Source organism: Argopecten irradians, chromosome 14, assembly GCF_041381155.1.
Source record: "Argopecten irradians isolate NY chromosome 14, Ai_NY, whole genome shotgun sequence".
Lineage (NCBI taxonomy): Eukaryota > Metazoa > Mollusca > Bivalvia > Pectinida > Pectinidae > Argopecten > Argopecten irradians.
Window position 1 is genome coordinate 38,439,837 of NC_091147.1, and position 16,366 is coordinate 38,456,202.

General features: G+C 36.8%; 1 protein-coding gene across 1 annotated transcript; it reads left to right on the top strand.

Annotated features, from left to right (window-relative positions):
* The first annotated feature begins 4,723 nt into the window (after positions 1-4,723).
* LOC138307762 (uncharacterized) lies at positions 4,724-14,488 on the top strand. The gene is made up of 2 exons (XM_069248628.1): positions 4,724-5,138; positions 8,596-14,488. The coding sequence occupies exon 2, from the start codon at positions 10,930-10,932 to the stop codon at positions 12,382-12,384; it is 1,455 nt and encodes a 484-aa protein (XP_069104729.1). The 5' UTR covers positions 4,724-5,138; positions 8,596-10,929; the 3' UTR covers positions 12,385-14,488.
* The last annotated feature ends 1,878 nt before the right edge of the window (positions 14,489-16,366 follow it).

Below are 16,366 nucleotides of genomic sequence, written 5' to 3' on the forward strand. Positions count from 1 at the left end.
GACCAACTGTGTGTTAGGTTTGATAGCTGTAGACGTTAGACCAACACTGTGTGTTAGGTTTGATAGCTGTAGACGTTAGACCAACTGTGTTGTTAGGTTTGATAGCTGTAGACGTTAGACCAACTGTGTGTTAGGTTTGATAGCTGTAGACGTTAGACCAACTGTGTGTTAGGTTTGATAGCTGTAGACGTTAGACCAACTGTGTGTTAGGTTTGATAGCTGTAGACGTTAGACCAACTGTGTGTTAGGTTTGATAGCTGTAGACGTTAGACCAACTGTGTGTTAGGTTTGATAGCTGTAGACGTTAGACCAACTGTGTGTTAGGTTTGATAGCTGTAGACGTTAGACCAACTGTGTGTTAGGTTTGATAGCTGTAGACGTTAGACCAACTGTGTGTTAGGTTTGATAGCTGTGTTAGACAACGTGTTAGTTGTGCGAACTTAACTGTGTGTTAGGTTTGATAGCTGTAGACGTTAGACCAACTGTGTGTTAGGTTTGATAGCTGTAGACGTTAGACCAACTGTGTGTTAGGTTTGATAGCTGTAGACGTTAGACCAACTGTGTGTTAGGTTTGATAGCTGTAGACGTTAGACCAACTGTGTGTTAGGTTTGATAGCTGTAGACGTTAGACCAACTGTGTGTTAGGTTTGATAGCTGTAGACGTTAGACCAACTGTGTGTTAGGTTTGATAGCTGTAGACGTTAGACCAACTGTGTGTTAGGTTTGATAGCTGTAGACGTTAGACCAACTGTGTGTTAGGTTTGATAGCTGTAGACGTTAGACCAACTGTAGGTGTTAGGTTTGATAGCTGTAGACGTTAGACCAACTGTGTGTTAGTTTGATAGCTGTAGACGTTAGACCAACTGTGTGTGTTAGGTTTGATAGCTGTAGACGTTAGACCAACTGTGTGTTAGGTTTGATAGCTGTAGACGTTAGACCAACTGTGTGTTAGGTTTGATAGCTGTAGACGTTAGACCAACTGTGTGTGTTAGGTTTGATAGCTGTAGACGTTAGACCAACTGTGTGTTAGGTTTGATAGCTGTAGACGTTAGACCAACTGTGTGTTAGGTTTGATAGCTGTAGACGTTAGACCAACTGTGTGTTAGGTTTGATAGCTGTAGACGTTAGACCAACTGTATGTTAGGTTTGATAGCTGTAGACGTTAGACCAACTGTGTGTTAGGTTTGATAGCTGTAGACGTTAGACCAACTGTGTGTTAGGTTTGATAGCTGTAGACGTTAGACCAACTGTGTGTTAGGTTTGATAGCTGTAGACGTTAGACCAACTGTGTGTTAGGTTTGATAGCTGTAGACGTTAGACCAACTGTGTGTTAGGTTTGATAGCTGTAGACGTTAGACCAACTGTGTGTTAGGTTTGATAGCTGTAGACGTTAGACCAACTGTGTGTTAGGTTTGATAGCTGTAGACGTTAGACCAACTGTGTGTTAGGTTTGATAGCTGTAGACGTTAGACCAACTGTGTGTTAGGTTTGATAGCTGTAGACGTTAGACCAACTGTGTGTTAGGTTTGATAGCTGTAGACGTTAGACCAACTGTGTGTTTAGGTTTGATAGCTGTAGACGTTAGACCAACTGTGTGTTAGGTTTGATAGCTGTAGACGTTAGACCAACTGTGTGTGTTAGGTTTGATAGCTGTAGACGTTAGACCAACTGTGTGTTAGGTTTGATAGCTGTAGACGTTAGACCAACTGTGTGTTAGGTTTGATAGCTGTAGACGTTAGACCAACTGTATGTTACGTTTGATAGCTGTAGACGTTAGACCAACTGTGTGTTAGGTTTGATAGCTGTAGACGTTAGACCAACTGTGTGTTAGGTTTGATAGCTGTAGACGTTAGACCAACTGTGTGTTAGGTTTGATAGCTGTAGACGTTAGACCAACTGTGTGTTAGGTTTGATAGCTGTAGACGTTAGACCAACTGTGTATTAGGTTTGATAGCTGTAGACGTTAGACCAACTGTGTATTAGGTTTGATAGCTGTAGACGTTAGACCAACTGTGTATTAGCTTTGAGCCTATATTTTGAATTATCTTCGACTAACTTTAAGCGCGATATCTATGATGTATCAGCTTTTATTTGCTAGATTACGAGCAGCAATTTTCATATCTTTCATTTAACTATTAGCTATGAATGGGTATTGTTCTGGAAGAGATATTTTACGACACTGCTCGTGGATCAGAGATCCTGTTTGTACATATGACCGCCTACACATTACGAACTAAGGAGTGAAGCTTTCAACAATCATTAGAAGCCTTTACCATGGAAACATGTCCCATTGGTGGACGCGATGAAATAGAAGCATTTCTATTTTTGGGGAAGGGGGAATTTTTGGGGGAGATGGTGTTTTTTGTTTGTTTGTTTGTTATTTTGTCTGTTTGCTTGCTTGCCTATTTGTTGTTTTTTGTTGTTGTTCATTTTATTCGCAGGGAACTTACCCATTACTTGAGCAATTTAATAACGCTTGGACCTACCAAATTTGCCATAGTTCATTTTTGAGGTTTATGAGATAAAGATAGAAAATGATCCCTCTTATTAAGAGTTTGATATTTACCGATGTTTTTATCTAGTCCCCTGAAAACTATAAAATTGTCTGTAAAATAACAATCTGGTGGACCCAAATATATATGATCAATAACTAATATTCATATCCAGGTTGTTGGTGTTTTTTTTAATTTGGGTGATGTCGCATGCACAACAATGGTCAGGAAATGGCAATATGCATGTTTCAGGTACCGCTATAGTCTTCTACCCTTGTGTTTAACTCCGACACTAGCTATTTTATCACACTTTTTGTAATGTGTTCAAAGCAGTTGCTATTGAAGTTTAAAGATGCGCCACCGCTGACAAATGGTAATTTTTCACTATCAAAAACAGGAGCAGACGATTTTGCATTTTTCTTCAGTTACAAAAGTTACTTACTTTCACCATTACCACCATTGAAAAGTTTAAGCTTCTAATTTTACTTTAAGTTAAAAATATGAAAAATTATTAATTGCATCCCGAAAAAATTCTGTGGCACTATATCCTATTTGGAATGAAGTACAGATTGTGCATGCACCAAAGTCGAAATAAATTATTTCATATTATTTTTTGTGTTAATTAGGCATATATATACATGATTAAACACCAATTACTGTTCAAATGATGAGTATCATTTATGCTCTCTCGGCGGTGGAGCATCTTTGAATTCATCTTCTTTTTTCTTTTTTTTCTTTTTTTTTTTAATTTTTACACTTGCTCTCTCGGCGGTGGAGCATCTTTGAATTCATCTTCTTTTTTCTTTTTTTTCTTTTTTTTTTTAATTTTTACACTTGCTTAAAGTATCAAGATAAAGTTAAACCATTTTGTAGCAATGAGTAAGAGATTGTTTATTTAGAGTTTCAGGATCGATTTCTATAGTTTTCTATAGGTGAGCCAGAATATTAATAATACTTTATACACACAGACACACAGCTTTAGATAATTCAGAACCGCAATTGAGGAAATTGAACAAATATGACTCTACGTTTATACCACTAACGCTAAAGTAAAAGAAAATTGAGCAGCAGTTATAGATGTTGGCAGAGAGCCAAGTTTACTTCCAGAATGCCTACTTCTTAGAGACTGTGACCAATACTAAAGTCCATCATATGTTGACAGTTCCTGCTGAAACAAAAATACTTTTTTTCTCTTCATTTTTCATAGATCGTCATATCCCTTTTAAAGTGCAGATATTCATGATAATACAAGTCTTCCTTATAATACTTGGTTTGGTTTTGGTTTTATTAGTTTAATATCCTATTAACATCCATGGTCATTAAAGGACGTGCTAATTTTGTTGGTGGAGAAAAACCGGAGTACCCGGAGAAAAAAACACCGACCAGCGTTCAGTTCCTGGCAAATGCCCCACATAGGGTTCCAGATGTGTCTTTTCATTTAAACACAAAACATTATTGCAATATTGAGATCCTCAGATATTATATATAAATATTTATCTAAATAGAGATCTTCATTACATTACAAAGCACATCCATGATAATAAAGATCTTCGGAATACAGATCTTCAATATAACAGATAATTCATTTAAAGATCATCCACTGCTGGCAAATGGTATTTTTCCTTAAAGATCATCCACTGCTGGCAAATGGTATTTTTCCTTAAAGATCATCCACTGCTGGCAAATGGTATTTTTCCTCAAAAATAGGAGCAGACGATTTGGGTTTTTTTCTTCAGTTACAAAAGTTATTTACTTTACACCATTACCACCATTGAAAAATTGAACTTTCCATTTTACTTCGAGATGAAAATATCAAAAATTATTAATTGTATCCCGAAAAAAAAAATCTGTGGCACTATTTCGTAAATGGATTGAAGTACTGATTGCGCATGCACCAAAAGCAAAATAAAAAGATCTTATATTTTTGTGTTAATAAGACATATATTTACAGGATTAAATCCCACCAATTATTGCTCAAATGATGAGAATTGTTTTTTCTCTGTTGGCGATGGAGCATCTTTAATATATAGTTTGATGAAGGAACAATGTGATGTAATCAAGCTTGCTGGTCGAGGTATAGTCCGCTAAACCTGCCTATATTATTAGGCTTTTTCAATTTTTTTTTTTTTTGCCTAATATATAGACTATATATTAGGCAAAAAAAAATTAAAAAAGCCTAATAATATAGGCAGGTTTAGCGGACTAGTCGAGGTATTGCTTAGTCCTGAAAAGCCATTTAATGAGTATGCTGATATTGATCAATTATTTTTGTTATTGATGGGAAATACAATTTATATAACATATAAATCATAATCATTTAACAGATATCACAAAATGAAAACAAACATACATCACCGTACTCGCGAACGACGCAAACGTTTCAATGACCCGGAGATGGAAAGCGTTTCAGTGACGCACAGATCGATAATGTGGCTAGCAGCGAAGGGAGGCAGAGAAAAGTCTGTGGCGTAACATTGGTACGGGATGTTGTGGGATCGTAGGGGTTACACAAAAGTCGAGCGATATCAACCAGAAACGACCGCGATAGACTACGCTCCATGATTTTGATTGAATTTTATTAATCATCAAAGAAACTATTGCTTCTTGAAGATCAACGATGAAATGAATCAATTGTAGACACGATTGGTAAAGTTGTTTTTTGTTGTTGTTGGTTTTTTTTGGGTTTTTTTCATAACTTGCCTCTTGAGATATTTATAAGTGTACATGATCTTTAATAGGAAGGGATTATCATGACTTCCAAATATCGATTTTCAAACAGAAAGCTAGACAAAACAACTATCAAATCAAGAGATCCAAATTTGGTACCAGCACTAGGCCTAGAAGAACTCCGACACCATATATTGTCGGTCCTATTTCCTTATCAGTCGGGATGCAACATCCAAATACATGTACAACTATAGTATTGTATGTTTCTTTTTCTACAGTAGACTGAAAATAACTCGGTTTTGACACTTTGATAATAAATTATGATAACAGATAATATCTTTGCCGTGTAATTTTTAGTTATTTTATTGTGATGAAAACGTTACCACAAGCACTTTTCGACAGAAGATCCGACTAGGAGCCTAACCTATTGACTTTAGTTAGGCTGTTCCATCTCATTTGATTACACATGCGAGCAGACAACAACTGATCAAAAGTGAAAAGTCACGCACGTGCAAAATGAGTCTAGTCGGACTAGTGATTGGGTCGTAATCGAGTAGACATGCGCGACGTAACTTCTAAACTATTCTTTTAATCTTGTAAATGTAAACGAACATCGGCCAAAATAAGATCGCTTCTACCGAAGCTGACCGATATATACCGGCTTCTACCGGAAGTGACGTAAAGGTAACCGCCCATATATCAACATTGTATCTTAACACGTCAACATTGTATCTAACACGTCAACATTGTATCTAACACGTCAACATTGTAACTAACACGTCAACATTGTAACTAACACGTCAACATTGTATCTAACACGTCAACATTGTATCTAACACATCAACGATGTATTTAACACATCAACGATGTACCTAACACATAAATATTGTATCTAATACATCAATATTGTATCTAACACATCGACATTGTATAGAACACATCAACATTGTATCTAACACAGCAACATTGTACATAACACATCAACATTGTACCTAACACATCAACATTGTACCTAACACATCAACATTGTATCTAACAAGTCAACATTGTACCTTACACATCGACATTGTATCTAACAAGTCAACATTGCATCTAACACATCAACATTGTATCTGACACATCAACATTGTATCTAACACATCAACCTTGTACCTAGCACATCGCCATTGTATTTAACATGTCAACATTGTATCTAACACATCAACATTGTATCTAAAACATCAACATTATATCTAACAAGTCATCATTGTATCTAACACATCAACATTGTACATAACACATCAACTTTGTATCTAACACGTCAACATTGTATCTAACACGTCAACATTGTAACTAACACGTCAACATTGTAACTAACACGTCAACATTGTATCTAACACGTCAACATTGTATCTAACACATCAACGATGTATCTAACACATCAACGATGTACCTAACACATAAATATTGTATCTAATACATCAATATTGTATCTAACACATCGACATTGTATCGAACACATCCACATTGTATCTAACACAGCAACATTGTACATAACACATCAACATTGTACCTAACACATCAACATTGTACCTAACACATCAACATTGTATCTAACAAGTCAACATTGTACCTTACACATCGACATTGTATCTAACAAGTCAACATTGCATCTAACACATCAACATTGTATCTTTACACATCAACATTGTATCTAACACATCAACCTTGTACCTAGCACATCGCCATTGTATTTAACATGTCAACATTGTATCTAACACAACAACATTGTATCTAAAACATCAACATTATATCTAACAAGTCAAAATTGTATCTAACACATCAACATTGTACATAACACATCAACTTTGTATCTAACACATCAACATTGTATCTAACGAATCAACATTGTACCTAACACATCAATATTATACCTAACACATCAACATTGTATTTAACATGTCAACATTGTATCTAACAAGTCAACATTGTACCTAGCACATCAACATTGTACCTAACACATCAACATTGTATCTAACACATCAACGTTGTATCTAACACATCAACATTGTACCTTACACATCAACATTGTATCTAACACATCAATATTGTATCTAACACATCAACAATGTATCTAACACATCAACATTGTACCTTACACATCAACATTGTATCTTTACACATCAATATTGTATCTTTACACATCAACATTGTATCTTTACACATCAACATTGTATCTAACACATCAACATTGTATCTTTACACATCAACAATGTATCTAACACATCAACATTGTATCTTTACACATCAACAATGTATCTAACACATCAATATTGTATCTTTACACATCAACATTGTATCTAACACATCAACATTGTACCTGACACATCAACATTGTATCTAACACATCAACATTGTATCTTTACACATCAACATTGTATCTTTACACATCGCCATTGTATCTAACACATCAACAATGTATCTAACACATCAACATTGTACCTGACACATCAACATTGTATCTTTACACATCAACATTGTATCTAACACATCAACATTGTATCTAACACATCAACATTGTATCTAACACATCAACAATGTATCTAACACATCAACATTGTACCTGACACATCAACATTGTATCTTTACACATCAACATTGTATCTAACACATCAATATTGTATCTTTACACATCAACATTGTATCTAACACATCAACAATGTATCTAACACATCAACATTGTACCTGACACATCAACATTGTATCTTTACACATCAACTTTGTATCTTTACACATCAACATTGTATCTAACACATCAACATTGTATCTAACACATCAACATTGTACCTGACACATCAACATTGTATCTTTACACATAAACATTGTATCTAACACATCAACATTGTATCTAACACATCAACATTGTATCTTAATACGTCATCATTGCATCTAATACATCAACATTGTACCTGACACATCAACATTGTATCTAACATATCAACATTGTATCTAACACATCAACATTGTATCTAAATACATTAAAATTACATCTTGTTTATATTAAATATCATAATAACACATCAGTATATTTTTAGTAGTATAATACATCAACACATCTGACACATCAACATTGTATCTAACATATCAACATTGTATCTAACACATCAACATTGTATCTAAATACATTAAGATTACATCTTGTAAATAATTATTGTAACTTACACATCTATTAATATGTCATCATTGTACAAAACACATCAAGTCAATATTAGCAAACCAAACAGTATATATACAATAGCATTAACAACCAACCCTCGCCGCCTTTTAACAGACCACCTTCTGACAAACTAATCCCACGTGGTCTCCCTTGGAACCATTTAAATAGCCAATAATATTATCTTGTTTCTGGTGTGTAATTCCCCTTCGTTACTATAGCATTTTTATTGTATACTTTCAGATACCAAAACAAGAATTTGGAGCGACTGATTTGTATTACGAGCGCACCATGACGACTTGTGCGTTCCCATGACAACGGAAAGAGTTGTATCGATATCTAGTTTTACTTACAGTCCGTCTTCTCCAGAATTGGCCATCACGTCTCGGAAACTAACGATACTATACGCTGAATGGAACATATACAAGAAGACGTTATACCACAGATGTGACCAATGACTTGGAAATATTCTACTAACATAGGCCGTCACACATGGAACTGTGCGTTGTGAGCTCGTACCGAGTCTTCAGTCCTCCATAGGGAAGTCTAATTGTTTCACGTCTAATGAGAAATTCTGATTCAATAAGCCTGGGAATTAATTGTGATAAATTGAGAATTGACTAATCATCTGTGTCGAAATAAGTGGTCACGTTGCATTAATTTTGGGATGTAATTATCATACCTCTAGAGGTCGCTGTTGTCGCCTTGGATTTAATTCGGTTGAGTTGATTTCTGCTGGTCATTCTATCTAGTTCATGAGAACCCACGTGCCAATTGAGGAAAGGACACCTGCACAGCATCATGTTTATTCGTGATTTAAAAAACATATTGTGAAGTGATGTTGCAATTTATGCGTAATACCGATATTGAAGTATTTGACCTCCTGACTTATGGATAACATTTGTTTTACAATCTACACCAAGTAAATAATGTCAGAATAAGAACATCCGACAGGGAACGTCAAATCCTTTTTATTTCTGCTGAGAACCTCACAAATGCGGCATTCATGGATCAACTGTAAATTTCAACATCCAAGAGATTGCGCGCATGTGTAAAGAGCACGTGAAATCGTTCCGGATATCAAACGTCCCACGAGACTTGCGCGTGAGTATTAACGTGGTGTGTAGATTCAATACTGCGACAGAAGCTAACACTACATATCCCTTCGTATTGCTTGGTTGTCCATTACCAGCTTCATGTAAAACGCAATTTTCATAAATATTTGACAAGGCGTGTTGGGTAAGGTGACTGTTAAGTGCAGTGTTTGAAGGTTGTCCTCCACGCCTTTGGGATCACGTGACTGTTTCGGTACCACGTTCTGAGGTGGCGCTGTGTGCTATGTTTACGTGCCAGTCTCGCCAACTCGCTACCAGATTGTATGAATGACAGTGCGAACGTGTGTTACCGACATCAATCGATCGTCGATCCCTATGCACCTTCACAGTAACAAACTGCATTTTTAATGGTATTTGTTAAAGGATGACGGATTGAGATCATCAGTTGTTAGGGGCGTGTCTACTGCAAGACACGGGGCAAGACCAGTTAAACAGGCACGTGTGTGAACTCCTTCGGGGCGTTAATTCAAAGGTCAAGGTCAAATGGACTGAAACTGCCTTTTTTGATGATATCATCACCAAATATTAACTAAAAACGTCTACTCGCGTATTAAAAAGAGGCTGTTAATTTAGAGGCTGTTAATTTAAACAATTATCATTTCGATGCAAACTTTTTTTGATAAATGTTTGCCAAATAAGAGTTAATTTTATTTCTTGAACCTACGCTATTGTGGAAGTGCTTGAGAATTATAAGCTAAATCAAATGAATGAGTAAAGCTGGTGTATTGCAGAACTAAATACTGTGGTGACGTTTTACGTGTTTAATCATTTAAAGGAATCCGTGCTAGCTATATATGTGGGCGATGACAATGAGCGAAATTGGCTGTATGGACTAGGCCGGTGTTCTCTGTACTTATAGTTGGTGGAGATATTGAGGAAAGCATTAGGGTGGATACGCTGGTTCGTTACAACCATTCGTGTTGGTTTTCTAGCTACTCTTTCAAGCTACGTCTGATCAATATTAGCCAAAAACAGCTCCCTCAGTGCTTAAGTGATGACAGACAGGCACGAGTAATCTATATGTTCCAATTCTAAATGATTGAGTCATTACATGCCCTACCCCAGGGAATTGTACCAGCAGGGCACGTGCGGTGGCTCGAGAATTAAGTCTGTGTCGTATATCGGTAAACACACTATCAAGCCGTGTTACGACGAAATTTGCTTGTACTTTATTACATTGATGGAAATCTTATATGTGCTACATTATTCCCAGTGACAAAACTGTGTAGATCATTATTCTGTGAGCTGCGGATGGTACATTAAGCCGGAAGCACAGTGACCCGGAAGTGGCATACTCTCCAATCGAAAGTCACTTGCTATGTCACTTTACCATGTAAACTAATGTTAGACGGAACTCTCTTTTTTATGGATGTAACGTTTAAAACTGTCTCAAGCAATCTTTCCGCTTTTTTCATCACCATTGATTAATATTTGAGTTAAGACTTTCATATATCTGAACAAAATGTTGTGTTCTTGTGGTGAACAGTCACGTGACTCGGGACCAATTGTTGATCTTGAAAAAACAATTCAAGATTATGCATGGCGGGAATTAAAGCGTGATGCCAGATGGTACCAGGGGCCTTTACTGCGCAGGTCATGTTACGATATCGAGGTTCCGTGGAACTTTTATGAATTTGAACATCAAACGGTCAGATTTGCACCCAGGCACAACCGCCATACAGTAGGGGACGGTTTCCGGGAACGTAAACAAGTCGAGTTATTTTCCACAGATTACAAAAATAATACGGGAAAAGATCAGATTTACAATCTTAAAACACAACGACAAACCAAAGCCCTCACCAATGTGACTTTCCAGAGAGGCTTTAACATAAAAGGGAAAGCAAATTTTAAACTGAAAATTCCCGAGAGATATGGTCACTGCGGAGTAACGGCTAGTGCTGACGGTCATCTTAGAGTAACAAAGTGTCGAGGCGAAACACTGGACGAAATGTTCACGTGGCAAGTCGATAGTGACATCACAGTTGACCCTTATCACGTGACCAAGGTCACGCTAGTTGTAACTGAAGACGAATTCATAGCAGATTTTGAAGTGAGAACAACGATGAAGATGACAACTGGAGAAGCTCCAATTATCCTGAAACGCAAACGGGACAATCATATTCATGCAGTTCTCCTTATATCGGATTTGGGCGAGATTTTCGGTGATTTAGGCTGCCCTGTCATTAATGTTTTGAAAGGCGACGAGGGTGACAAACAGAGCTGTGCCATAGAAATTATAACAACTGGCGTCTTAGAAAGTTTACGATGGCGAGATCAGCGGATAAGTATTGAGTCCCGACCGATCGGTCCTTCGGAGGCCGAGCCGAACGACAACCACTACGATGTACCGATGTATTCCAAAGATATTTATTCCCGCGTCATCAAGCACGCGACACAAGATGACGACCTTCCGGTTCTTGATCGTGACAAGATTAATGATAGCTCCGTAAAATCAGAAACCAGGGACCTGCGCTTCAAGATTATTCCAAAAATAGTAACAGAGAGCCCGGATGAAGTTTTTACGAAAGAAGGCGAGTCAGCTCGATCGGAGTCCCTCACAAGTCCGGTATATCCAACGGTCCGCATTGCCGACAAAGCGGAATCTGGGGACCACGTGGACCGAGCCAACAAGGTGGACCATCCCTCCAGTCGGGAGAGGGGCCTTGAGAGGTCGGAGAAGGTTGTTGAAAGAGACAACGGCCGGGAGTTTGAATATGTGCGGAGACCGTTTGAAATCCCTCCGCCAAAGCGACCGGATCCGGTGCCACCGTACAAGCTGACGTTTGAGAAGCCACTGAAAGTTATAAGAGAGTTAAGTCTTGAGGACAAGAAATCTCAGGCGGATGACGATTCGGACAAACTTGGAACTCCAGACTCTTCTGATTCGCAGAAGTTCTCTAAGGTAACGAGTGTTTGATGAAATTTGCTACTACCATATAGCTAGCTAGATGACGGAGGTTACACGGCATTGAGCTTGTAAAATGGAGATTCTCTCCACCTAACTCTCTTTTGAACTTTTCAGGAGATGCAACAACCGTGTCTTCGCGCATGGGACGTGAGTGTCTAGTCGGAAACACGCGCTCAAGCACGTGCTTCGGCCGAAACCCACAGGGCCAGTAAAGAACTATCAAATTCGTCTTCCACGAATGTGAGCTTGAACGAGTGGGACTTTTAAGTGGCAGAGGGTCAGAGCAGGGTGTGTGACTGTAATGTTTCAGGAATTTATAGAGTAAGCATTTTAGAACAGAAAGACACGATTGGCACTTGTAAGCGTATATGGTAATACATAGACTAGTTTTGTTCTCATCTCAAAGAAGTGCATGAATTGGAATTACATATTTACCTACACTGTAAAATTTAAACTGATTTTTCACTCGGAGACCAAATATATATATTATTATTATTCGATAAGCAACTGTTGATCATTTTGCACTTGTATAAGAAATTCAACATGATCTTTGTACCGGGTGCTTTCACAGCGTTTTAAGGTACAAGACAGGGACACCATCTTTTATAACTGTTATTCAGAACACAACGTAAATCTATAATATTTATATACCTCACGTATTCACAATCACCGTATACGTATCTATTACTAGTATAGCCGTTTCCGCTTCCTATTGGGTCCATCCGGGTATTTCAGCTCGGCGTTGTATTCGACCTAAGGTTATCCTCTCTCTCTCACCCCGCATACGTGTATGGCTAGGCCACACCAAATTAATTTTTGTTTTTCTTTCTTTCTTCATTCCTTTTTACAAAATAATAGAAGAGAAAAAAGTGTTGCTATGAAAGACGAAACGCTGTGTAGTGGAAAAGGGGAGATAACTTACATATCTAATGTGTATAGGAATCATTATTTTAGTGTATGAAATTACTCGTCTGGTGTAAGCACAAAGTTGTTGGTGCAGTAATGGTGACAAATTAATCGACATGGAAAGAGATACAATTTAAACAATGAAAATATGGAAATTTACCATAGAAAAATTTCCTCGTGAAAGCAGAAACATGTATACATAGAGATTGGAAACTCCTTCTTTGTCTTTGTTGACAGGCAGCGGGACCTCCGGTTTATAGGCATTTTCCCTTGGCTAAATACTTTAAAGTGTATTCTTTTAAACATGATATTTTTGCATCAACACAAAGTTTAAACATTAAATCATGGTTTGATGTTACTAGTTTTTCCGATTGATATTATTTAATATGATTTTTGAAAGCATAAAAATCTGCAATTTTGCCTGGTTTTTCGAAAATCATACATTTAAAACCGGAAGTGCATTTTGTTTTATTAATATATAAGTTAAAATATTATTTGTTCTATCCAAAGTATTAGCACCATCTGAAAACGACTGAACTTTTATAACATATCAAAGTTATTCTGCTGTATTTAACTATTAAAGCGTTTATCTAAAAACCCCTTAGCACATACAAAGGTACATCTGCCGATCGTAAAAATGGCGGGGTTGCCAATCTCTATGTTTATATGTTTCTGATGAAAGCAATGAACGCGGGAAAGCTTCGCGCGTTTCGCTCGTTGAACCAGTCACGATAACTCGTGTAAAAATAATTCACTGTAAAATTAAGACTTGATATATTATCTACCGTAGTTTTCATTCTCTCCGCTTGCCTTCGCTCCGAAAATATTAAAGTTATCTTGTTCAACCAGACGCTTGATACATCTGTTGTAGTATGCGCAGGCAATAAGAGTCTGGTTGAACGAGACAACAGTAGTATTGATGAACGCAGCCTAGCGGAGAAAATTGGTATTAAGGCAGTCTACTGTAAGTTTATGCAGAAACCTTTGCCATACATATCAGGAAAATACAAAAGCGAAATAAACCCAAAGAATGTTGCTATGGGAATGAAAATAAGAAATTAATTTGGTATGACATTAGCTATTTACACCGGTCTTTGTAACGGGTATGTGTGTGTATTGTGTGTTTGTGTGACGTCATACCTACACCTTGTAGTAATTGTACATTCAGCATATATGTTTGTTTGTATGACGGTAACAATACAGAAAGTTACAAAGATTCACATGTGTGTGCTTGTATGTATAGAGTAAGGACACCTTCATAGTAAGGACACGTGCCTATGAAGGATCCCATTTGGGGCAATTTATCAATAGAATTGACCTCTATATAAAGGACAATTGTTCATAAAGGACAGACTCATCGACCCTATTTGGTGCAATTTATCAATTTATTTGACCTCTGTATAAATGACACCTCTGTATAAAGGACACCTGTCTATAAAGGACAAACTCATCGACCCTATTAGGTGCAATTTACCAACATAATTGACTTCTGTACATAGGACACCTGTCTAAAAAGGACAAACTCATCGACCCCATTTGGTGCAATTTACCAATATATTTGACCTCTGTATAAATTACACCTCTATATAAAGGACAATTGTTCATAGAGGACAAACTCATCGACACCATTTGGTGCACTTAACTACATATTTGACTTCTGTATAAAGACCGCTTGTTAATAAAGGACAACTTCGACACCATTTGGTACCATTCACTGCATACATATGTAATTTACCTCTTATAAAGGACGCCTGTCTATAAAGGATATTTTGCTATTTCCCTTTGATGTCCATTATAGACATAATTTAAGGTTAATAGCAACATATGAAAAGATTCGGAAATATGTAGGATGCTAGCTTATATATGTATAAAGATATCTAACAACACCAAGAAATCTCATAAAATACAAAGTTTAGTGGTTGATATTTCAAGCATTCCATTTAAAAGTCTAAAGTTAAAAGATATCCGACAATCATCGGAAAACTGTCTCAAGAGATCACCGACAACATACGAAAATTAGTTGAGAGATATCTCCTGTTCCTGAAAATTTTAGACATGTATATACATGTAGCTATCTAACAACTCCAAGAAATATATCTTGGGAGATCTCGTAAAACACAAGATTTAGTGGTTGATATTTCAAGCAATCCATTTACATTTAAAGGTCTATATTAAAGATCGACAATTATCGGAAAGCTGTCTCAGAGATCATCGATAAAATCCGGAAATTTATTGAGAGATATCTCCAAAAGTTTCTGGAAATTTTTCAGGATAAATCTCCGGATTATCCTACGAAATCTGTCAGAAGATTTCTGACAACACTTTGATCTTTCTCAGGAGAGAAACATAAGGTATTTTGCAGTTCAGATTTCAAGCAACCTATTGGGAGATACATGTATATCATCCGATTATAATCGGAAATTTTTTGAGAAAGATCTCTGACAGGACTCGAAAAAAATGTTTGGAGGGATCTCGTTCTACCCTAGAAAATCTGTCGGGTGAATTTCCCTACAGTCATCGGGATATGTCAATAGATCTCCGACAAGGAAATATATATATGCAATGTTATCTAATTTCATGGACGATAACATTTGTATTTTAATAACGTACAAGATACACACAAACAACAAAAGGTGACAAGTTAATTGTTCAGAAGGTGGTGATAAGTGTAGTATTAACGATAAGCTAATAAAGTTTGCAACTCCACACCGTTTATATTTTAATATTTACATTTTGCCATTGCGACTTCGATTACTCTAATGATAATCGTGATCTGCATTATGAGCCAATAAACGCAGCCTAGACGTGGTGTAGTAATATCTACTTAAATGGATGTGAGTCTTGTTTACTTATACCACTGATACCATGTTAGTCCATGTTAGTCCGCGCGGGAAAATTGACATTGTAGTTGAATGAACCAGTTTGGTTATGAAACTTATAAAAAATCTTTAAAATGTCTGAATAATTGAAAGTAAACTGCAAAGCTATTGAAAAACATTGAAAGTTAACGGGCGCTATTCTATTTATCTGCCACTCGGATTGCATTTATATCTCCAATAAATGCAATCTAACAATCCTTTAATTA